Source organism: Anser anser, assembly GCF_964211835.1.
Source record: "Anser anser genome assembly, chromosome: Z".
Taxonomy (NCBI): Eukaryota; Metazoa; Chordata; class Aves; order Anseriformes; family Anatidae; genus Anser; species Anser anser.
The window spans coordinates 27,262,783-27,283,294 of record NC_139723.1 but is presented as its reverse complement, the minus strand read 5'-3'; the positions used below and the strand labels follow the sequence as shown (position 1 = coordinate 27,283,294).

The following is a 20,512-nucleotide window of genomic DNA, read 5'->3' as shown; positions in this document are numbered from 1 at the left end:
TTAAAAAAAATGTAATTGTTCCCCATCAGATTGTAATCTTTGTAATGTGTTAGATGCTTTACAGACTAATTGCCAGTTTATAGTTCAAAGCTTTTTGAATTGTATTTGTAAACATAGAAACCCATTTGGATCAGGAACTATCTTGTTCATACGACATACAAAGCTTAAGATAAATTTCTCTAGGAGGGGTGTGGGGGGTTGCTAGGGAGGACATTTTATAAGTCCTGTTGCTCAGAGACTGTGTGTAACAAGATTAAACCCGATGGAAATTTTGTAGTTTGTGTGCTATAAGTCTTTAGAAAAAAATTACAGAATTGAAAAGAAAAAAACTCTAACAGTAATAAATGCTACTGGGTGCTGATGCAATCTGTAATCTAAAACTCCAGATGTTTATTCTTCTTTTAAAGTATAGTTTGTGTAGTGTAGGAGAGAGACTAATGTGCAACAGTAACAGGAAGAAGGCTAAATTATTGTATTTCTCCATAAAACTTTCTGTAAAATGGCATTTCAAAGTCAGTAAAGAAAATATTTCTCCACTGGACCTCTTAAATAAACACAAAGCAATTGTGTAGCAAGAAATAAATTCATGGACTGAAGCCCACTTTCCTGATAGCAAATTGTCTGCAAATGTATTTATGTACTTGTTAGCCATTCTAATGTTTTGTTGTTGTTGTTTTTACCTGAACAAGTTCAAATAGCTTTTGAGAATGTGTTTGAATATCTAGGTTATTCATGTTTGTGGCAAGTTGTGCTTTAATACTGGAATTTCTTGTTATGTTTCTGGATCTGTTTGTTCTGTTATGTGATTTTCTCCACATTTTGCTCAGGCTATTTTATATTTCATTTGGATCCATTCCTTCTTTCTGGAGGATGTGGAATTATGACCATAGTTTATTAACACATAGTGTATTAAACATACAAATACTGTGAAACATTTGGGATTAAAGTTCCTTTTCATACACTCACATACTGTGGAATGAAGGGCTAAATGTTACCAGTTACAAGTTATTAGGGTGTCTTGAGACTTCAAATTCTAAGCTGATCACACAACATTTGAAATTAATTTTGTTGGGGTATTGAGAGATTAATAATAAACAGGTATATCTTAACATTGGAGGAAAGTACTTCTAATACAAAAGTAACTATAGGTGTATATGCAATGGATACACACTTTTATGAAAGTACGTGTTCTCAAATACCAGCCATTTATTTACTTGTGTGAATGGATAGAGCTTTTTTTTTTTTTTTTTTTTTTCCCCTAGGAGTACTGAAGAGGTGGAGTTTTCATTTTACATGAGTTAGCCATCACTCTGCAATCTGCTTTTAATGTATTAGCAGGAAAATAAATTTGCAAGGCTGACTTGTGTTATGCACCCTTCCTCGTAGAAAGAGACAGCAGTTACTCCCTATCATTCAGTGTGCAGGTCAACGTGCTTGTTGTGCAAGTGTTCTTTTCTTTCATTTTGTGAGTGTGAGAAGCAAGACCTTTCTGCAGACAGGGCGTTGTTCTCCATATCCATTAATAGATGTCAGCACATGCCTCAGGCAGGGTTAGCGAATACCAGTTGCAGAATCCCATTCCATCAAGGCTGATAGTCTGTGTCTTCTGGGTGAGACACATGGTCAACACACGTTAGAAAGCTCCAGTCTGGACTCTTTATTTGTACACATACCTATTCTATTTTTTTTAAATAATTTAAACTATGAAAAGGTTATTTTCTCACAAATCTGGCTGCTTAAAAAGTGGGTGTTAGTGCATCAGACATAACGTAAGATTTTCTTGCGTATTTTAAAAAGGTGGATTTCCTAACAAATCAGCAACCTACAGTTTTTCTGGTATTGGACAGAGGTAGTTGAGGTGGGTTTGTATTTTCAAGCATGAATATGGCATAAAAGACGAAGCTGATACCTTGGGTGGTGTTAGTGTCTGAGGTAGACAAATGGAGGGTCACGTGGGGACAGTATTGATGACTACATTTAAAAAATATGTGGGTAGTAATTACCAGATCTCCTCAGTGCACCTCAGATAAAGTTGGATAAATGTTTCTGTTGGACTCCAGAATAGTGTTACTGAGTAGAAGTAATGTGAACACAAGTAATGAGCTTGTGCCCATAATTCATCAGAGAGACTGGCATCACCCCAGGCATTTTGTATTCATTGTGGACAGAGGCTCCACACACAGATCTCAGGCTGCCTTTAGGTGCTTGGGTGTGGTACCCTTCAGATTATGTTACTTGGGGCTTCAACACTGAAGTTTATCCCATGAGTCTACGTGATGCCTTTGGCAGAGTAATAACTCTTCCTTTACCCTCCCCTCCCTCCTTCTCTCTTCATCCATCTCAGCAAGTTAAATGCCCTCAGCAATGGAAAATCAATAGCCAGGTACAGTCTGTAGTCATGGGGATTAAAGCTATCAAAGCTGGGACAACTGAGAATGAGAGCCTGACCTCCTTGGGATCAATGCTGTGACATGCTGTACCCCTTGCCACCCTTATCATCCATGGCACGACTGTGCCACTGAAGCCCCCAGGCTTCTCTTCAGAAGTTGCAGCAAAACAGAAATTCTGAGGGATCAGGCAAAGGTTGTGTATGCAAGCTTTGAACCAAAGTCCTTTTACAAATGCAGAGTCTGAGGAAACAGTTTTAATAAACGGAATGAAAAATGTCCAGCTTATCGATTAGGAGGTCCAGAATGATGGGAAGTTAAGTGGATGAGGGTGTTGCAGTAGTTGAGAATCTCTGGAGTACTCTCAGGTTTATAGGTGGGAAATAAATGTTGATTTGTTTATTTTCCCCCTCCTTCATATCTACTCAGGGAAGAGCAATTAGTTTCTATTTTTTAATGTTTGCATTATCACTGAACATATATCTTTCTGCAGTGCCAGCTATAAAAAGTCAATATAGGACCCAGCTGTACAAATAAACACAGTTATGAGTGTAAGGAGGAAATTATTAACAGTGAGTGGAGTAAACACATTTTTGAACAATTTATTCCTTAAAGAGCTTTTAAAGAATAAAAATAAATAAAAGTGGGTCTGTACTTCTACATTTGATTCCATTGGTAACTTAGGACACAATTTAAATTTGAAAACAAGGTATTTCAAGTCTTTTGTGTTAATGGAATTAATATATGTCACTGTGAGAACTCTTAAATTTAAAATAAAATATATCCGTTTCCCATTCAAACCTCCTCTTTCCTCCTGTGTTTTATAGTCTTTTTGCCATGATTCTGCTTATAGAAACCTCCCCCTTTCAGATGTAGGCTTTCTTCTTTTTGCAGAGGATATATTTCAGTCAAGGCACATTAGGAAGTTTTCAACAATCAGGTTTTATTTTTTAAGAAAGTGGAGATTGTGTATATATATTATATAATAGTATATTATATATATATATGTATATACAAAGTTTTCAGAAAGTTAAAGATTTTTAGCAGACTGGTTTTGAGGAGGTTTCTTAGTTCTGGAGGTTAAGAGAATTGAAAGGTTCTAAAGTGGTCAGCTACAGGCTAGCCTTCCATGGGGGAAATGAAGTTCCAGACAGTGAAGCTCGAGCACTCACCTTACCTTACCAATGTTATAAACTTTGGCCTGTCACATCCAAGGAGAATTTCCAAATCAATTGGGTATGAAGGGGTTGGTGCTTCTGACATTTCAAAAGGTCTAGTTTTTTCATCAGCACAGAATAAAAATAATTGCCATGAGGTTGGTATTTTTTGGTGATTTTTTTTTCTGGTTTGGCCAAACATTCTTTTATTCCTCAAAGCCACGTGGTGCTTAACAAGTTCTTTTCTTTAAAAACCTCAATGCCAGTTGAAGCTGATTTGTTTCATATTTCTTCCCATGTCTGTTCCCTACAGGGGAAGTAATGTGTCTCATTTAAATAGACAGTAGAAAGTACCAGATAGGATGGCAACTGATCAGAATCCTGTTATACAGCAAGAAGGAAAACCATTCCTCCCAATAAGAAAACACAATGTGTCTCTTGTACCACTGGCTGATAAGAAGGGACAAGAGCATGAGATCCTGTGGGGAAGCAAGCCATGTGATGACGGTGCTTTTCTCGTGAAGCCCAGCTTAACACAATTCTGTTCTTTCTAATTTATGTTTGTTTAGGATATTTGTTTTTGGTTCAATCCAAGCAGTGTGAAAATCTGTCAGGCAGGGAATAGACATAGCAGGAACAAAAGGGGAAGGTAAATCTCCAACAGATAGTTATGGGGTGAATCTCATGGAGATCACTCAGCTCTTCTGAGAAATGTGATAGGCTCTTGCAGCTGGCTGTGAGACAGTAATTGGGAGTATGATGAAGTCTGTCAAGTGCAGGAGCCTGATTCTGCTCAGCTGTGTAATTGTGATGGAAGGGAGCCAGCCAAAAGCAGAGACCTGGGTGCAACCTTTTGGGAGACTTGTTCCGGCAGAGCGGGTGGGAAAGTAAAACGAAGGTTGCAAATAATAAGTTTCTCTGCCTGATTGATAATGAACTAGTAATAAGTGGCCTTATTATAGTAATAAGTTTCCCATGGAAGCCCCATGATTGCAGAGAAGCTTTAGCTGAGTGCATGTGACCACATCTTATTTTGATCAGCTGTAGCACAGCAAAGCTGGGTAATTATCATAATCTAACAATTAGCCTGGCATCCTTTCCCAGTGTTTAATTACTCCAATAAATGGTAATTGAATAGAGAACTTAATGACAAGAGAATAAGTTTCTTTCTACATTGTGTACTTAACTTGCAGTCTTGTCTAGGCATAATTCTTGAATGCTGTTTTTTTGAACAACAGCCTTGATTAGTTATTTCTCTGTCAATTTTGTCAGTGTTTCACTTCCTACAGAGGCTTTTTTCACGGTATTTTGAGCTTGTCTTAACTTGTGAAACTGTAACCTAAAGACTAAAAGGTCACAGACAGCTCCTTCATAATAGGTGTTGGTTTTTTGTTGTTATTTTTCTTTTTTTCTTCCACCCCCCTTTTTTCTTTTCCTTTTTTTTTTTTTTTTTTTTCTTGTTTGCTTGCTCAGGGTAGTAATATCCTGCTAGAGATCTAAAATGTCACTGGTTAGTGAACCCACTTCACTTAGCATCTGGAAGATGTTGAATTTGCTTTTGGTTAGAATAGAGCTAAAATTAAAATCACTCTTTGATTACTTCATTGTTTGTGCATCAGAATCATTGTTGATGTCAGCAGAGCTATGGGAACAGAGTTTATTAAATATTGTGACAAAGCCAGTGAAAAGAACAGAAGAGCATTAAAGAGGTTATTTTTGCGTACCACAGAAATAGCATCTTTAAAATTATCTGCAGTAAAATGGTGCACTTAATCCCACAACCCCTCAGATAATTAACAGCCACAAGATTTCCCCCATCACACATAGCAGCTTTAACTTAGTTGAAATGAGAGGGCTTGGGATGTCTAAAAGAAGAAAGAATAACGAGGCACAAGTTACCCTGCTGTGTTACAGTCACAGCACGTGAGTAGTTTGGGATGGAGTAACGCACTATGCTTGCCACCTAAACAGACACAAAAAATGTAAGTGAACTCAGTGTAGATGGTAAATAAGTGACATTATCAAATCCCAAGAGCGATTAAATGGTGTCATTTTAAATGACATTAAAGTTTTGCAGAAAATGTTTGTGTTTTTTGTATTACTGCATATACAAATACCTACTTTGTACTCGTCTCTGCATTGTATATATATAATACCTACATTATACTCCCAACTCCAATACTAATAAATTATCCAAGTGGCTTCATAACTAGCTAACAAAAATAAACTGAATTTTCAACCTATTTCAATATTTTTCCTGTTGAAGCTTTTCCTTAGGCTATAGCACTTGTGGAAAACGTTTGTCGTCTAGCACTTAATGGCAGTTCAGCCTTTTTTGGGACACTTACAGGATCTCTCCTAGCTCCTTTTTATATGATACTTGTAGGAATATACTTTTCTCTGAGACCTGTCTGTCTCCTTAAATTTATTTAAAATTTGCTTAGTGGCCAAAAAAGTAAAAATAAGGATCTAAGTGACCAGCAGTTGCAGGGGTGTGCACGTGTGCTGCTCAGAGAAGCCTTCTTTCCTTTGGAAAAGGACAAGTATCTTTTTGCTGTGCTCTGAAAACTATGGCTAATTATAGTTTGCAAAGAATAATTCTATTCACTGAATATTGTTGATGTTGCTTTGCATTTTAGATTATCATTTGAGAGCAGGGCAACTGGTATAAGACACTCAGCCGTGGCAGTGTCCTTTGTTTGTTGGTGTTCCAGGCAGCAGAATCAGGGCCATTTGCATCTGATCATTTCTGATGCCAGACTTGAAGACCAGAATTTCATAATTCATACTTAAAGCAGTTATTTTATTTATTTTTTTCCTGGATTCACAATGAAGCCTTGCTGCATGCATTTGATAGAACAGGTTTAAAATAAAGAAAGGTTGACATAGTAAAAAGAAAATTTTCCAGTACACTTATCTTGAAGTAGAGCATCTGGCATGTCGATTTTACAGGAAGGATGATAGAATATAACTAATAAGATTTTTATGGGAAGCAAAAAGCAGGAGCTATTGCAATTGTTTATCTATCTAAATGATAATGGGCAATTAGTGTTATTTGTGCTGTTTTTAAACTGGATTTTTTATAGCCTTTATTCCAAGAAAGAAAGGAAAAAAGGAACAAAACCCAACAAACAAAACTGTTGTTGCATTCTAAATATCTATTTAAATAAATCATCACTTGTTTCAGTGACCAGCAAAGCTATTAAATTCAAAATGAGCCACATATGCTTCAGAACTTCAAATTATGAAGAGAAGTGTGCATACAGATTGTGTACTTTCACTTCCATTAATGGATAAACAGAATATAGAAGATAAAATTACTTTGAAAATGTTTTGCTAGTCTTATAGTTCTCCAGTTAAAATTACTGTGAATTTCTTTCTTTGCATCCTGAATACCTGGGTATTTGCAGTGGCACTTGAACCCAGAAACATTCACAGGGACAGTCTTTGCTAGAAGCTGTGTGCAAGTTTTGCATAGCAAGCTGATGGTTTGTTGGTTATGGTAATGTTTTGGTTTAGAAGCTACTTAACTATCTGTCTCTGTCTTGAAAATAGCTTTTATAGCTGTACTGCTTAATAGGTAGCCTTGTACTATGCAAGTTTCCAAGACACTGTTTGAATGCCACCTGACACTAAACAAAGGTTAATTATGTTTGAAGAATAGCTGTGTTTTTCTATGTGTAAGGCAGAGTCCAGGGAGACAAATGGCAGTATTTCTGAGAAGATTCGCATACCCTGAGTTTTGGGGAAGCCTTTTTGATTGGTTTCTACCACACCACTGTATTCTGTTACACAAAATCTAGATAGGATTTTTTTTTTTTAATATTATTATTATTCATAGTAGGATCTATAAAGATCCTGATTACCACTTGGTTCCAGAAGTGCTCAGGGGTCCAGATGAGGACCTCCCAGGACACGATGAAAACCTAACTGAGGAAAGGAAAAGGAAAGTCAGTAGTATTGCTAGAGATGTGTTGAAAAGTAAGCTTTGCATTCTATGTTGAAAGAGACTGGAAGAAGGGAGAAATGCATTATTATTATATACAGTCTGTAGGAAGTCTTGTTCCTGTCATCTCTCCAAATATATCTGTAAACAGATCCCACCTTCCCTTTACATGTTATGCTCTTTGACACGTGTGTGTGGCTAAACACTGATAAATACTTTCATTTGAAGTGAACTTTGGTTTCACTCCAATGCCTGACTTTACACTACTACTAAGAGGCTTTTGGCTGTAAATGTGTTTTCCTTTTGGATGTAGTTTTAAATTCTTGGAAATGTGTTTCCGGAGTGTTTTCCCTTTAATAGCTTTGAGGAGTCTGAGCTGATGAGTTTTGCTGTGAGTTATCCATGGCCACCCCTGTGCCTTCCTGCTCATGTCAGAAGCCTTTTTGGTTTCTCTTCAGGAAAATAACTCTTTATAATTGTAGAAGCAGGAACTGTCTCGTTGTTCACTCCAACACGCACAATGCAGATTTTGTAGCCTATTTTGGAAAAACAAAATTTGTTCTACATCTGTAAAGTACTCATGCTGAGTCTTTGATTACTGAGTTCTTTAAGACATTACGAGAGAAGAAATAAATAAATACCTGCTTTCTGCTTCTTGGTTGGCTAATAACCTCTTCTCAGTATTGCTGTTGCTCTACAGAGTGAAGTGGCTTCGCTCAGAGCTGCTTAATAAAATACCTTGGTACATGTTTTCCCTGGACCATGTTCACTGCTGTGCCAGCAATATCAGCTAAGATCAGCCAGTTCAGATTACTTGAAATACACACAGTCTTCCTCCGTTTTTAGAGGCACGAATGCAAATGCATGCAGGCCACCTCAGATGTCTGTGGGTTGAAAGTAGTGGCAGAGCAGGGGAGGGGTGACGAGGAAGGGAAAGGCAGCAGGATGAAAGGTACATAGCTGAGTACTTGGGCCTCAGGCTGGCTCTGCAGCCAGTGCTTGCTTCTTGCTCCCGTGTCCAGCTGTGCTGGGCTGGCCAAGGGCATCCTGGGACGCTCAGCTGTTTCAGCTCTTGGGTTAGTAGAAATCAGAATGAAGCTGTGGCAAAAGGTGATGGTTGTGTTGTGGTTTTGTTTGTTGAACAGGAATACAGGAGGGGACCTTGCCAAAAGGGTGTCAGGCAAGCTCCTTGTGTGCAGTGCTTGGAGCACGGGTCACTGGTGCAGATTTCAAGTTTGATTTCCTTGCTAACTTGGATTTAATGTGTGATCACAAATTCAGGCTCTGTGTGTTTATAATCTCCAATATCGTGGACTGCGTGGTCAGATTCACCCTTTCAAATTCAGACATTCACAGTATAGATTCCATCTGTCTAGAGTCTCCTTGTAGTTAAAGGAGAGGAACAGCTGCCCCTGGAGTGAGATCTCTCTCACCCCAGCGCATGTTGGGCCAAAACAGGTCAGAAGAATTGGACTCAAAGTCCCTATTTCTCTCCATTGACTTAAAGGGAGTCTGGAGAAGCAGTTTGCATGAGGTTATTTGTATTGTTAAAATCCAGTGTTAAGGAGACCAGTCTGATCCTGAATGTCTACAGTTACTTAAATCTAGTTCTTAGTCTTAGTTCGAAACGTGTGCATTTTCTGTCACAAAACCATGATTAAGCATTATTGTGAAGGCAGAGGGTGGTATGAGAGGTGGGCTTGAGAATAAGAAGCATGCAAATTTAAAATAAATGTACATGTATATATGCACATATTAATTATCATTTTAGTTACTAGTTACAAAATCAAATAAAAAATGTAATTAAAAAAATGCAGCCAAAACAAAAACAGAGTTATCATTGCTAGAATAAAGCCTCCTAGTTTTCAACTTATTAGATATTTCTTTTTATAACTAGTAAGAAATGGTGTACTGCTAACTGATACAGAGAACAGGCACCAGTTTCAAAACAGTACGTTTTTGTAAGTGTGTTAAGACAGTATCTGTTTGTGTGACAGGTTTTGAAAGCACTGGAGCACAAAATAGATTTTTAACTAATGATTTAGATAAATGTGAATTTTCGTGAAAGAACTGTGTTTAAGAAAAGAAAGACTTCTTGTTTCAGAATGGAACTCTGAGTCTGTGCACTGGCTGAAATTATACAGATATATCATGCCTTGATGCGTGTTCAATTTTTTTCCTTTAAAAAGCTATTTTATTGAAGCTAAATTATTGTAGGGATATGAAAAGGTATAGTTTGCTCTGAATTTATCCTTGGAGGGCCAGCAGATCATTGCTTTTTCTCTGAAATTAGATAGAAGGCTCCAGATGGCAGATTTCAAGCCCATCAGGTGTTTAAAATATGCCCCTCAGCTAAAAAGAAGTATTATAGTTAAATCTGTCATGGCCTTTTTATTGCTCTGTGGTACACTTGACAACTGCAGCCGCGAAAGAGAGGAGCTACAAGTAGCCCAGTTCCCTGATGTGGAGCAGGTCAGTGGTTGGTTTCTTTGGCAGCCCCAGGGAGTCTGATAGACGTACAGACCTGCTTTATGGAATCATTAAATCCATCACGGTATAAGCTCCCATGGAGGCAGTGAATTTGTTCCCATAGTTTCTTCCAGATTCTACGGCAGGCGTTAGGAAAGTAACGTATGTGAAACATGGAGGGAAGGAAAAAGAACACACACATCCCCAAAAAAACAAGAATCCCACGCCTCTGAGGACTCCTCAGTAATAGTAATAATAATAAAGTGCATCTGTGCTGGTGCCTTGCGCTGCATTTCTCAGCTGGCATTTATTCAGACCTGTCACCTTAGGCTGAGAGCTGATAATTCGTATCCCAGAATCCTTTTATCTGAGCAAAGTGACGTCTCCAGTATGTACTTCTGGCAAAGGAGTTGTAGTGCTTTTCAAATATCTTTAAAAAGCAATACAGGGTTTTCTTTGCGTCTTGACAAACTGCTGCTAATCATGAAGAGAGTAAACCTGTTTGTGCTCTTGCAGTAACTGTAAGTTCTTATAGTCAAGTCGGCTTTCAACACAGGGGTGACTACCGCCTGATTTATAGAAAAGGGCATGCCTGGGTTGCTTATTTTTCTGCACAGGTATATGTTTATATAGGCACTGGTATGGGGAGGCTGATACAGTTTTGGCTTCTTTGTTTCTTCTTGCTTCTCCCTCCAATTTAATAAAAATAAATAAATAAACAAAAAGCAGAGACTTTGTTTATTCAATAAAGACATAGGGAGAGATAGTCTGTAACTTGGTGTGCGTTAGCATGAGACAACTCATTTTGTCAGAAAAAAAGAACAAAACCTTTATCCAGAAAGTCATATAACCATAGTCCTGCACAAGCAGTCTCTGATAGCTCTGGTGAATATTAAGGGTTAGTTTAGAGAGTGAATGTGCGTGGCTGGAGTGAAGTGAAATTACATTAGTGATGCCCCCTTTACGAGAACGTTATCCTGCAACAAGGTCATCCTGCATTAACTGTGCTTATGTCTGAACTCTTTCTTTGATTTCAGATTCCAGCAGGGTGACTACCACATCGATGTGTGCATCAATGACTACCTGGATGTGTTCTGCCCTCACTATGAAGATTCAGTGCCAGAAGATAAGACCGAACGCTATGTTCTGTACATGGTGAACTTTGACGGCTACAGCTCCTGCGATCACACCTCCAAAGGGTTCAAGAGGTGGGAGTGCAATCGGCCACACTCCCCAAATGGACCGCTGAAGTTCTCAGAAAAATTCCAGCTCTTCACGCCCTTCTCACTAGGATTTGAGTTCAGGCCAGGCCGGGAGTATTTCTACATCTGTGAGTATATGGAGATTTACCGTTGTTGCCTAGCAAGTGCAAGAAACCTAGCTAATTTTTCACCTATGCTCTGTGGAAATGCAGAGGGCCAATGCAGATGTTTTACAGTGAACACAGGCTTAACTATCCCCAGATACATTAGCTAGGAATCTAGCTAGTGGAAATGAGATTAAATCACAGCTTCTTTTCTCACATGAAATAGCGTGTCAGCCTGTTCGCTGAACCGTGGCTGACTTTTAAAGCAAAACGGGCTGCTACGTTTATTGCAACACACTGAAGTGGAGGAGGCGAGGAGGGAAGGGTGGAAGCTCGTCCCAGATATGGGGAAAAATAGCTTGTGTGTGAAATTCATGGATTTTCTTATTTGCTCAGTTTCAGTATTCTTATCTCTGTTTTTCTTAATTGCTCACTTTAAGTATTCTCGTCTCTGTAAAGTTTATCATCCAGGGAAAGTGAGGTCTGTGTGGTTTCTGAGCAGTATACCTGCCCATGTCCAGCAGTATTCAAAACCGTAATTCCCCGTGGCAAGCACTCCTAGCATCAAGCCATGTGTTGCCTTTTGCTCCCTTCCTTCTCATCCTGCCATGTTCTCGTAGCAGTGGTTTCAGGGAGTGTGGAGCATGTGGGGTGCCGCGGGCGGGCAGATGATGCCGATGGCCCTTGCCCTGTGCAGCACTGCAGTGGTGCCCTGAGCTGCCAGCCCGCTCCTGCACCCACACCTGGGGGAGCTCGGAGACCGCTGGGGCTTCGCTTTGTTTGGTTGATCCCCCAACAAAGATCTCATCTCATCAGTTTGTTTCGGACCTGAATCTTCTGCTTCCTAACAGGTTGTGACTGTTTCAGTAGTGTTTTTTTTTGGTAGTTTTTAGTGTTCAGCTAGAGAGCTGAAAGCTTTAGGCAGACTGTAGGTTCCAATAAATATTGCCTTTGTATGTGTGGTTGGCCTTTCTGCTGTGAAACAGACCTTCCACCTCATTTCACCAGAGAAACTCAGTATGTATGATCCCTGTTTTTCAGCCTCATTTGTTCAGCATTGAAGTTTTTCCTTTTCCTTTCAAAATCTACAGGGAAATGCATTCCTAGTGGACTGTTTTCAATCCGTTCATTTTTCTTCCAGCAAACAAAATCCTCTAATGGGTGGCAGTTGAGCAGGAGCAGAACAGTGCCTTGTTCTTGTGCTGAAGCACAATAATAATAATAATAGCCGACAGTAATATTGCTTACAATTTTAAATATGGTGATGTTTTTTAATATGATGATGAGAAGTCATGTAAAACCTTGATGCCATTTCAGATTTTGCAGCAGACTAAGAAATGAGGGTTATGGAGATAATGTTCTAGGATAAATAAATCTGTACTGTGTGTGCCTAGTCTTACTCTCATAATGCACAAAAACTTCCCCTTAACTTAAACAGGGGGTTTGTATTGCTCAAAACTCTAATATTGGACCCCATGTAAACACTGGATTTTGTGGGGTTTTGTTTGTTTGTTTTGTTTTTAATTTAGTTTCTGATTATCATCATTAAAACAAGCAGACATACTCAATCTAAGGAATGAAATCTCTTTACCATCATGTGTTTGCAATAAAATGTAGCACAGTGATGACACCAGTACCTGCAAGCATTAAAAAAAAATAATCCACATTGATTTTCTAAATTAAAAAAAAAAGATGCAGAAATTTTTTATAAAGGTTAAAATCAAACAAGAAGGTAAAGAAAAAAAAAGAGAGAGAAACCTCAGCTTGGTCTACCTAGCTAATAGCTTCATTGTTAGAATATACAAAATCCATTGAACTCTCAAGCAAGACATTATTATTCAAATACACCCAGGGTGCTTATGCCTGGTTTTCCTCATTTCTGGTTAGATTCAATATTTCGCTAAAAATCATTATGTATCTTCTATAACATTCATTTAACTGACTCATTTAACTGTCAAGGGCTCCCTTCAAAATAATTGCTCCAAAGTGCTTTAAAATATGAAGAGCTTTATGATATTCAACTGAGTTTAGATGGAATTATTTTTTTAATGAAAGGTAAAATAGCAAAAAATTAGCAGTAAAGAGGTGTTCATTTACTTGTAGCTTATTGGCCTGGTATTCACTGAAATTAATCTTTTAGCCATGTTTCAGAGACACAAAGGTGTTTTGCCTCCTTTTCTCTATTGTAAGTATTTTCCCCTTTCAGCCTTTGGTGTGCTGGGGACAGTAACAAGGTTGGTAATGCTGCAGTTAGAGGAATCATAGCAACAATTAAAGGCAAAAAGCTTCTCTGGGGAGAGTTGACCATCCTGGTATGTTTTTCTACTGGTCTGTGCTGAAGAAATGAGGTGGTGAAACATTGTTCCTTATTTCCTCATCAAAATTGTCAGCAGGCTCTAGTGCAGGCTGCAGAGACTGCCTCTGCTACCTCTCTGTATCTTCATGGTGAGGAAATCAGTGCTCTGGCAGGGAAAGTTTCCTTTCCTCATCAGATCTTAAATCTTTGCCCTCTCTCCACGACAGAGGAAAGCTGACCACGTAGCCTGTTATATTAAGGATATATAAGGACACAAAATATGTCAGGTAGTGTAGACCTCTGGAAGACAAAAAGATTAAGTGGTTGGTTAGGCATTTAACTTAATTATTGTTGTTTTAGTGCTTTTGGAAAATCATCTCCCTTTACCTTTTAAGAAAGTGACTTGTATCTCTTGCTTCTATTATTTTCAGGAAATGCAGTAATTAGAAAACAATCACTGTGTCTTTTCTGAACTGTTGATTTTTGAAAATGCCACTTTTCTTTATTATGCAATGCCTTTGTATATTGCTCAGATGACCTTGGACCTCCCTTCTTTGCATAGTCATGCCAGAAAAATACAATGGAAGAAAAAATCTAGCTTGCTGATGTCAAATTCATATCGAAGAACTGAATTCATCATTGCAGATGTGATCAACAAGTACTGTTTGAGCTTACTTTTGAAAGAAAAAAAATGTTATTAGATATTTAGAGAGAAATTAACTTTTAGTTAGGGACTGCATAGTGGGGAAAGTAAATAATAAATCATGACACAAAGTCTCAGTTTTTACATAGTTCTTAGCAGACAGTCATCTAAAGTTATTGTATATTAATCTGATATCAGACAAAAGTGTATTATTACTGAAACAGCAGTAACTGAAAGTTAGTTAGTGAAAGCAGAAGCTAACCACTTAGTGGTATAACTGTGATTTTAATGCCATTTGGAAGGGAAAAGAACTTTGGGTTTGCAGGTTAAGATGGATGGGGTACTGTGGAAGGGAAGATGAACACAAAAGCACGGAAGGGGAAAAAAGGTCATGAAATATATAATGTTATCTAATTCAAAATGAGGGTATCATTTTCATTACTTTAACTTAATTATGGGTGTTTTATTTTTATTAATGTAGTACATATGGAATAAAGTATCAGTAATAGTTTGGCAAGTACACAGAGATGATGAAATCGGAAGATGAAGACACAGCTAGAACTAGACTAGTACTGATTAATGAAGAATCCTGACAGCAATTTCCAAACCAAGCTCCTCTCCTGATTTAAGCTAGTCAATTGCTCTTTTCTTGGGAGTAATGTATCATAGACATAGGGTCAGAAGTTGTACTAATAGTAAGCTGTAGCATTTGCTTTCGTCTTTGCCATCAGTCTAGTTATTCCATCAAATAATTCAGCATTTATTCTTAACAAATCCATGCTATTTTTATCATCTTATCCTCCAAGATTTTACATGTGTTGTTTATTTAGTCATTTGATCACTTTGACTACTATTACTTGTATACACCTATACCCTTTTCCTGAAGAGACCCAGATAGGTTTGTTGTTTGTCACTATCTTGCTGCTGTTCACTTCCCTGCAAGATCTTGATGGATTTTGCTAGCTGTTTACAGGTTTACCGGTAACTTTTATTGAATATATGTTAAGTGGTTCTTTCTCCATACTTACTGAGAAATATAGCTCCTTTAATTAAAAAAAAAAAAATCTTTTCTTACATGTGGTTTGTTTGTGTAACCTTTTAGTTAGTGGTTCTTTCTGGTTTTATGTCATGCATGTGTCTTTACTGATTTTATTTCAGAATACTTGTTCCGTTTCTTTGTATCACCTTTAATCATGGGTCATTTTTACTGTTCTTTTATTGTCATGCATTTCTTCGTACGAAGCTTATGACAGTCAGGAAGCGTTTGTTTTAACCATACTGCTCCTGACCACAGTAATCTAGTGTGATCTTTTTGATTTGTATTTAATTATTGTTAGAAATATTTTTAATGGTTCTTAAATTTGTGATTAAGAAATAATTTGTAAAGTTGCAATTAGAGTTTTAAATACAGTTCTTTAAGTAGCATCAAACTCTCCTGTATTCTTTTTGCCCATAAAATGTATTTGTGGGGAAGCTGCTTTTACCTCGTGCCTTGATTTTCTTAAAATTTGTCTTTGTTCTCCATAGTCCTTGTTCCTCTGCATTAATTCTTTCTTTTCCTGAATTCCTGACTCTTTTATCCTGAGGGCTTTTATTCAAATGACATTCCACCCTGCTGGTCTTAGCTTCTTTTCCTGAAGAGAATTTTCAGAATTTCAAATACAAAATTGTTTTTCTTCTGTTCAATCTCTGTGGCTGGAAGGTGTCCTCAACATGTTCTAAAAACTGTGGGACTGTTTGAGTCCTGATGTCATTTTTCACAAACATCTGCCAGGTAGTTGGGCTATCTCACTGCAACCATCTGCATGCTTCTGGAGGCTTCTGTAACTCAAAAAACATACTGTACAATATGTAGACAAGAGCATTTATAATACCTCCACTTCTTTCTGTCTTACCTTTGCCTGTCAATTAAGTAGTTAGTTAATAGTAAAAGGTCTGTGGCTGAATTCTTTTTGAGGCAGTAGCAGTCTCAGATGACTTTTAAGTTGAGATTTCACTTTATTCTTTCTGCCTTCTGTCATGTTTTGAGAATATGTGTTTAAGCATGTAGTATTTATTTGCTCTATTATTTTTCCTTCACTTTGTCCTACAATCCTTTAGCAGTTTGTCATGTGCAACTCAGTGGTTTATGGCCAGGTTAATGTTACTTGCTTGTTGTCTTAAAGCTGTGAGTATATTTTAAAAATCTTACAATTGAGTTGAGTAGCTTGTATTGTCTCCTTTCTGCCTGAGATGTTTCTGGCAGGATCTGTAGTGAAACACTTTTCTAGGTGCCCTCACCTCTGAATTACTGGAGATGGAGGAGGACATAAAACAATCGCTGTTTGGTGGTAGTGGTGGTCGTGATAGGGATTTTTGGTTAGTAATGAAGAATTTTGGGCAAAGTTTAGAAATCAAAGAAAGGAACCATACATATCCCTGTGCAAATCAGGAGTTAGCATAGGAAAGGCACTGGCCACTTTTTATGAAAGTTAACACAGACTTAAGAAAGACTTTCTGTGGCTAAGAACTTGGAGGAGATTCCCAGATTGCCAGCTTGGCTGTACTTTTTTTTTTTTTTTTTTTGTTAGGATTAGTTTGAGTATTGCAAGAATTTAGAGATTTTATAGAGACAAGGTTGAATTGCCTGTAATGCTGTCTGGGAGAACACTACAGATAAATCTTTAAACTCTCATATGCTAACAGGGCTTTTTGATATTTTTCATGTGCTCAAAGAGTGATATTAAACAGGTTCATAGAGCTAACTGCTCTTCCTCAAGCACTAGCTTAGTATTAGTGGGTGTCAATGTTATGCACAGAGGCACAACTCACTGCAAATGATTATTTAATTTAGGGATGTCTATATATTGTACCAGAGGTAAGATGGGATGGAATTGATGTAATAGGAACACAAAACAGGACCATGACCTGTAATATTGTCCTATCAGAAAAGATAAATTGTTGATAAAAGTTGTCTTCTACCTAACTTCCTCCTCTTCCCCCAAACACTTCCCTCATTTTTTTCATCTTGATATACACCAGGAAATACTGCTTTTTCAGAACTGGCTTATACTGCTGGCTGTATGTCTGCTGATAGGAGATGCTGTCTGAGAGCGTAAGTGTAGTTTTTCTCAATTTTTGAGTCTGATTTATGTGAGGAAGTTCCTTCTGGAAAAATGAGATAATATAAAGAAACCAGTGTTGCAGTCTGGAGAATGTTAGAATCAATCTAATAGATGCCATAGATGACTAGGCATGATAGTTAGGTTACTTACCTTTTTTTTTTTGAGGAAGTCAACAGCTACTTTCATTACTGTATCCCAGCAGGGGTAGTACAGCAATAGTTAACTAATAATGTTTTTAAACGTTTTTTTTTTTTTTTTTTCCTTCTTGCATCCAGCACTTGGAATATATGATTTCACTTTAAGCTGTCCAGTAAAGTCAAATCTCTTAACCAACCAATTGACCTTGGCTTAAATGGCAATTTATACCATTTTGGAAATTCAAAGAAAGCACGGTAGACGTTTTATCTGTGCATTTACCAACGTAAATGTGAAGACACTGTCAGCCTGACTTTAAAGCTGCTTTTATGTAACAAAGAATAGCTCCTTCATGTTCATTGATGCAGCTAGTACTGATTCTTCTTCAGAGAATCTTTTCAGTTGTGGGGAAGAAAATAGTTTCCATTTTAGTAGCAATACTTTATTACTGGGGGTTTCTGTTCTGTTTGTAGTTATGATAAATGTTGTGCATCTCTTGCAAATACCCATTTGTTTAACTTGTCTATATGATTATTAGGGCAGGTAGTCATCTGTAGATTTCCAGTGCTAGTTGTCTTACAAAGTCCTTGGCTAAATCTTTATTTGCGTTCTTGACCAATATGCATGGACAAAACTAGGCTATCCATACATGAAAAGAGATTATTTTTCTTTTTCAACTGAGTGCAGTCTGGAATTGTATGAAAAGTAGCCCCTAACTGTAATAAAAAGCCCATAATTGTTGTGTGTGGGGGGGTTATTTTGTTGTTGTCTGTTTTGTTTTTGTATTTTTATCATTTTTGTTCTTGTTTTTCCTCACATCAATAAAATATAGGCTATAAGAAGCCTGGCTTGGGATATTTTTACCCCTTGGCTCTGTCAGTCTTGGGACTCAAAGTCTAAGATTTGTCTTGGGACAAAGTTTGGACTTTAGCTTTAGAAAGTCTTGGCATACTGTACTCAGCATCTATGGGAGGCAGCAGAGTCACTGTAGTTACTCCTTAGGCTAAACTTGTATTAAAAGTTATTTCTACTGGTGACAATGGTTTACTTAAGTAGCAAATGTTTTGCTTTCAAAGTGAAGACTTGTCTTTCAATGCATTAAAGAAGGCTGTCTGTCTTCATTTCCACAGGTATTAGGTAATGCAGGTACTGCTGGTGTTTGCATGTTTTTATTTCTTTTTGAAGACATAAGGTCAGAAGTTCCCATTTGGAACTCTCCAAACATCCCAGTTTGCACCAAAAGCTAAAAAATGAAGGTTAACTAAAGAACACTATTAAGGGATGCTGAAGGATTTACAAATATTTTTAATGTGTTAATTGCACTTTTCTTTGGGGGAAACGTTGTTTATTGTAAGGTCCCACATTAACCTTTCAATCAAGATCTGATCAGCATAAACACTGATGCTACTTTGGCAGCAGTGGGCTTAGACATGCCACTCTTCTATGAATCCTGCTTTGATAGCTGGTTTACCAGAATCACTCGAGATGTTCTGAATGAAATCAAAGCAATTGAAAGGGTTTGATAAATGTGTACTTTAAAAATTTTTTCTGTGTGATAACATTAGACAGACAAGGAAGGTGACCTTTAAAAGGGAATTCATGCTTAGCCTAATGTGTAGATTAAAGGACTGGTTTCTGTTAGAAAGCATCAGAAGAATTAAGTGCTGGTCCTGGTAAAAAGAAAGCAGAAACAATCACTAGAGTCTAATAAATTTTGACGTTGGTAGTGTTGTTAAAATCCTCAAAGGGAGCGTTAAAAGCTGTTGAATAATTTGGGACTTGGGAGAAATACATATAAGAAAATGAAGAGAGAACCCATGGAGGTGCTGGTCTCTATTGTTTCAGTTTTTCAAAGGGAATGAATGTCTTTCAGATAACAAGTTGAAAGAAGATGATTTGGATTCGTGTGCTTCAAAAATTCAGGTGCCATTAAGATTCTGATAACAGCACAAATGTAAAAGAGGGGAGGATATACCATACATTTGTAGCTTTGAAAGCTGTCTCATGAGTGTATTGTATCTTAACCCCTGTAGGAAGACCAGTGACTTGTGTTGCTTTCTATAGAAATGCTGGTATTGGACATTAGGAGAATGAGAGACTGCGCCCACAGATAGAAGGGGTGAGGGACAGCTTTTTTTCATCCATCCTTCTTTCCTTCTCATCTAATGTGCTGGAAGAAAACCAGTTAATTCTGTAGGAAAATAAAGCAGGTATTGAGCATTGTTATGTGATTAAATAATCACAAAGGTTAGGAAGGTAGATTGATTATACCACCAAGAAGGATTAGGAACTTGATAAGGCTGTATGTGACCTCCTTGCCTTAGAGGAGTGGTTACTAAATGGTTACTAATACTGGTGTCTGTCTATGGATTACAGTAATTTTTAACATTTGCAGTTCTTGTAAAAATCCCATTGCAACTTCCTCTCAGTATGCAAATCCAGTGTTCTGCTGGAAGTACAATTGAATGAATTGCATGCAGCCCTTTCAATCCTTTGTACAGATGGACCATTCATCATTCCTTGCTTTAAATCAGTTTTCATGTTCAACAGCTACAACTTCACATCTCAGAGGTGGCTGCACTTCAGTGGTGGGTGAGGCTCTTTTTCAGTGGTACTTCACTGTGATGTTATGAGATTAATAAGGTGAAGCATGTAGATTCCTTGGATGAAAGAACTCATAGAAGTGAAGAGTATTATTAATAATTATGTGAGGACTTATAACTCTGTAACTGTTCTAATTTGATTTCTGAGCAAACTGAAACCTGTTTAATGAGCTGTTGTATTGGAAGTATGCGTTTTGTAACATGGAGCAGATGCCAACAGAAATGGAAATAACATACCAGTGACATTTGGAATAACAGTGTTGTACTTCATTGCCTCCATGTCATCAGCATGTTAGTCTTCCTGTTCCTCAGACTAACTCACCAAGGCAGCGCTTTCTCTGCTCACACTGTCTGTGTGTCATGATACAAATTGAGTATATGCATGCCTGCTACTGATAAACCAAAGACAAGCTCCCTCCGTGAACAAATGCTTGAACCTTCTGAACAACTGCTGATGGTCTTTGTT

The 20,512-nt window shown here is 37.7% G+C and overlaps 1 protein-coding gene across 13 annotated transcripts in view; it reads left to right on the top strand.

Moving 5' to 3' along the window:
- Window positions 1-20,512, top strand: part of EFNA5 (ephrin A5) — a 212,641-nt gene that overhangs the window by 161,495 nt on the left and 30,634 nt on the right. For 11 of the 13 annotated variants that reach the window (XM_083818788.1, XM_083818789.1, XM_083818781.1 and 8 more), the window contains one exon: window positions 10,997-11,289. In XM_083818788.1, coding sequence (XP_083674914.1) covers window positions 10,997-11,289 — 293 coding nt within the window. Of the gene's footprint in view, window positions 1-8,596; window positions 8,949-9,936; window positions 9,963-10,996; window positions 11,290-20,512 lie in introns of those variants that run through there. The other 2 variants (XM_083818782.1, XM_083818783.1) reach the window with 2 other exon arrangements.